The 3,834-nt window shown below is 30.6% G+C and overlaps 1 protein-coding gene across 1 annotated transcript in view; it reads right to left on the bottom strand.

The window, feature by feature from the left end:
- Positions 1-1,534: 1,534 nt before the first annotated feature.
- kctd5a (potassium channel tetramerization domain containing 5a) overlaps positions 1,535-3,834 on the bottom strand; it is a 13,237-nt gene continuing 10,937 nt past the window's right edge. The window contains exon 6 of the mRNA XM_051100277.1: positions 1,535-2,007. Within this exon, the coding sequence (XP_050956234.1) occupies positions 1,978-2,007 (30 nt within the window). The 3' untranslated portion in view covers positions 1,535-1,977. The remainder of the gene's footprint in view (positions 2,008-3,834) is intronic.

Raw genomic sequence — 3,834 nt, 5'->3', positions numbered from 1 at the left:
GTTATAGGATAATAATAAGTATAGGAACAGCAGTGACAAAGTGGAGCAAGAGACTCAGTCTCAGTCTGCTTTTGCCCATTTTCAAAATACATTTTGCAGATTGCACGCTTTAAATGGAGAGAGAACGAAAGAGGTGGGACACCTGCCTCAAGGAAAAAAAATAAAATAAATAAAACCTCACCGGGGGCCCATCAGAAACGAGTAGATGTAAACGGGCAACTGAAATGTAGACCGTAGCTGACAAAATCCAGCAGACGTAAAGGAGACGTGAAATCGGTGCATCAGCGTGCGCATCCTACTTAAGAGGCAGGACGTAAAAAAACAGTTTAAGGGCCGAGCGCCCTACACAGTGATGACCGTCACTCTCCAGTGTCACGGCCCGGACGTCAGCGGTGAGCGATGGGCGTTTTCAGTGAAGCCTCAGAGGCACATTTCACCTCAGTGAGCAAACAACGTAACACTCCACCGATACGGATCCAAAACTCCCCTCTAGCTGCTAAGACACAAGGTTGACGTTAACTAACTAGGTAACTGAGAGGATATGTAAACATACAGGTCTTGAAACCAAACTAGAATGTGGTGTCACATAGTCAAGGTAAGTAAACGTGTAGTATTATCGTTTATAAAACACTAGCCATGTAAACTTCGCCTCGATCAGGCAATATTAAGAGATCGGATGAATCTCTGCAAAAAATTATAGCTTGTATTCCACTATTAAAAGCCCTTTGTGTGTGTATGTGTGTGTTTGTGTTTATGTGTGAGAGGTTTAGGAAAAATAACATGCACTGAATATGATGCTCTTTAGTCTATATACATGATGACAGATATGCTTGTAGCCTAGCAAAGTGATGTGATGTGATGTATTTCCCTGACAACAACTCCAAATCAAATTCAGATCTTGTGTCGGTTCATTAAAGGCAACATTTTCAAATGTTTTTAAATAACAACAGGATTATGCACTTTAAAGCAAATCAAAAACCGCAGTGTGAATGTCAATTTGTCTCTCTTCAACAAGCGCCCACTCCGTCTCCATCTCTCTTGAACAAAATAAGCCCTACGACGCCACCAATTAACAGTCGCCGTCATGTAAATAAAGCGTTGTTCGAAACCGTATTGCCAAAACAAATCAGACCGAGTGCCGTCGCAGCCTTGCCGTAATTCTTCAATTAATCCAAATCTAGCTCTGTCACAAACTCAACAGCGTTAGGTGTTTTTCACCCCTGAAAATGTAAAAATAGTTCCAGTTTATCCAAAGTGGAATGAAAGTGGGGATGGAAGACGAACTTTTTCTGTTCTGTTTTAACCAACTCAAGGCAGCAACAGTAAAACCTCACAAAAGTGAGGAAACTTTGAGGCAAACTCTTACGGATGTTCTTTCACCCTCCTGGTAGAAAATCTAACACTATGCGAGTCAAAAAATAAAACCAAATCATAATCTCATTTTACAAACACGCCGCTAAAACGAAAATCCTTGCTGTAAAAATCCACCGATCCCACTTAGCAGTCAACGTTACATATGTAAGCCACCAATGTCATCTGAATCAAAAAATACTTTTTTTTTTTTTTTTTTTTTTCCTTTCTTAATTATAATTTTAAACAGCGAGGTTCAACTCTCTGGCATAATATACATTTTTCTCTCTTTTTGACAAAATTGCTCACTGGACCACGTATGACATGATAAACATATTTTGTGAAAGTCGATAAGAGACCCTGAGTAAACATGATTGGACCAGGCGTGATTGAGGCCCTTTTTGCTCAGCTTTTTACTAATGACATGCATATTCCTACCTTAGATCCGCCAACAGTCCGGTATGACTGTGCAGGCACAAACAAGTGTCAATTAATCTAAAACAAAACAGAACATCCGTTCCAAATAGGTTGTCATTCCGCTTGACGATTTTCTGCTTCTCGATGTGATATGGTGCGGGTTGTTTTGCCCGGCAACTGCAGGACCGGAGGATATTAAACACGGTTGTTTCACATTCGAGAGCCTTGTTCTTGAAGGATCTAAAAGAGAGGAACAACAGTTAATGGACGGATTGAATGATGAAAGCGAGCATGTCTAAATAAAACAAGGAAAGACATTAAATATTCAATATGTGATTTAAAATTCATAGAAAACGGATGGATTTGAAGTTTGGTTTATTTCTGTGCATCAGTTCAACACTGAATTGACTCAAATGTTCACAGAAACACTTCCGTACTATTTTACATATAATTTATGAAAACATTTTAAAATGTGTAAATATGTGAGTATAAATCACTATGCATTGTTTGAAAATATAAATATAATAAATCTAAAAAAGAGCATTTATATTAAATATTAATGTAAATAAACAATTGTTAAACAAATAAATAAAATTCATCAAGATACCATTATAACTTTATTAATTTTTAAATTAGTTTTTACAGTTTTTGATAACTATAATAACCCATAAATAAACAATTATATAATAAATAAAATGAATAATAAAATGCATATGAATATGAAAAGAAAATCTGTTTAGTGTTGAGATACCATTAAAATTTCTAAAAAATAAACTATTAAATAAATAAAAGTTTTTACATTTTCTTTCTTTTTTAGTTTTAATTTTAACTCAAGTAAGTTTTAGTACATAATTTTTGTCTATAGTTATGCATTTAGATTAATTTAAACATGAGAAATGATAACTTTTTTTTTTGATAACTATAATAACCCATAAATAAAAAAATGATAAAAAAAAGTTTGAGTTAAGTATAATAACCCCTAAATAAAGAATTACACAATAAATAAAATAGTAGATTATTCTGTGTTTTTTTTTTTTTTGTTTGTTTGTTTGTTTTGTTTATATAATATTTTTTCATTTAGTAGATCCTGGGCGCTGCTTCATAAAACCAGTTTACCAAATAAGCCAGGCTTATTTCAGTTATTCTGACTTATTTTGAGCAAAAATCAATTGACAATAAGTCGGACTAACTGAAATTAGCCTGGCTTATTTGATAAACTTGTTTTATGAAACACCCCCAGGTAAACGAATGAAAAATGCTGACAATTTTTTTTTCCAGTTTTAGTTAGATTTAATAACCTGTAAACAATCAATAATATAATATATAAATAAAATAATAAAATGTATATAAATAAAAGTTATTTAAAAAAAAAAAAAAAAACACTATCAAAATTTCTATTAATTTCTTCATTTATTTTTACACTTTCTGTTTTTATTTTAATTCAAGTTAAAGTTTTAGTAAATTATGTATTTTGTCTATAGTATTTTTATTCATTTAGTAGATCAAGTTAAACAAATCAAATGTATTTTTTTACCGTTTTGGTCAACTATAATAACTCCTGGTTGTAAAGTTTTAGTAAATTATTCAGTTTTTTTTTTTTTTTTATATCTATATATATATATATATATATATATATATATATATATATATATATATATATATAGTATTTAGTAGATCCTGGTAAATGAATGAGAAATGCTGACATTTTTTTATTATTATTTTTTTTTTTTTTAAACAGTTTTAGTTAATCTAATAACCTGTAAATAAAAAATTATATAATAAACAAATAAAATAAAATGTATATACTTTTTTAAAAATTAGCATGGAGACATCATTCTAATTTCTATTAATTTTTAAATTAGTTTTTATACTTTATGTTTTCATTTTAATTCAAGTTAAAGTTGTAGTAATTATTAGTTTTGTCTATATAGTTATTAATTTAGTAGATCAAGTTAAACAAGTTTTTTTTTTTCAGTTTCAGTTAACAACAATAACCCTAAATCAATACAATATTCAATACTAATATATACAATTATATATAATAATAAATAATCAATAAAATATTTA

This window comes from Labeo rohita, chromosome 3, assembly GCF_022985175.1.
Source record: "Labeo rohita strain BAU-BD-2019 chromosome 3, IGBB_LRoh.1.0, whole genome shotgun sequence".
NCBI classification, from domain to species: domain Eukaryota; kingdom Metazoa; phylum Chordata; class Actinopteri; order Cypriniformes; family Cyprinidae; genus Labeo; species Labeo rohita.
This window is presented reverse-complemented; position numbering and strand designations above follow the sequence as displayed.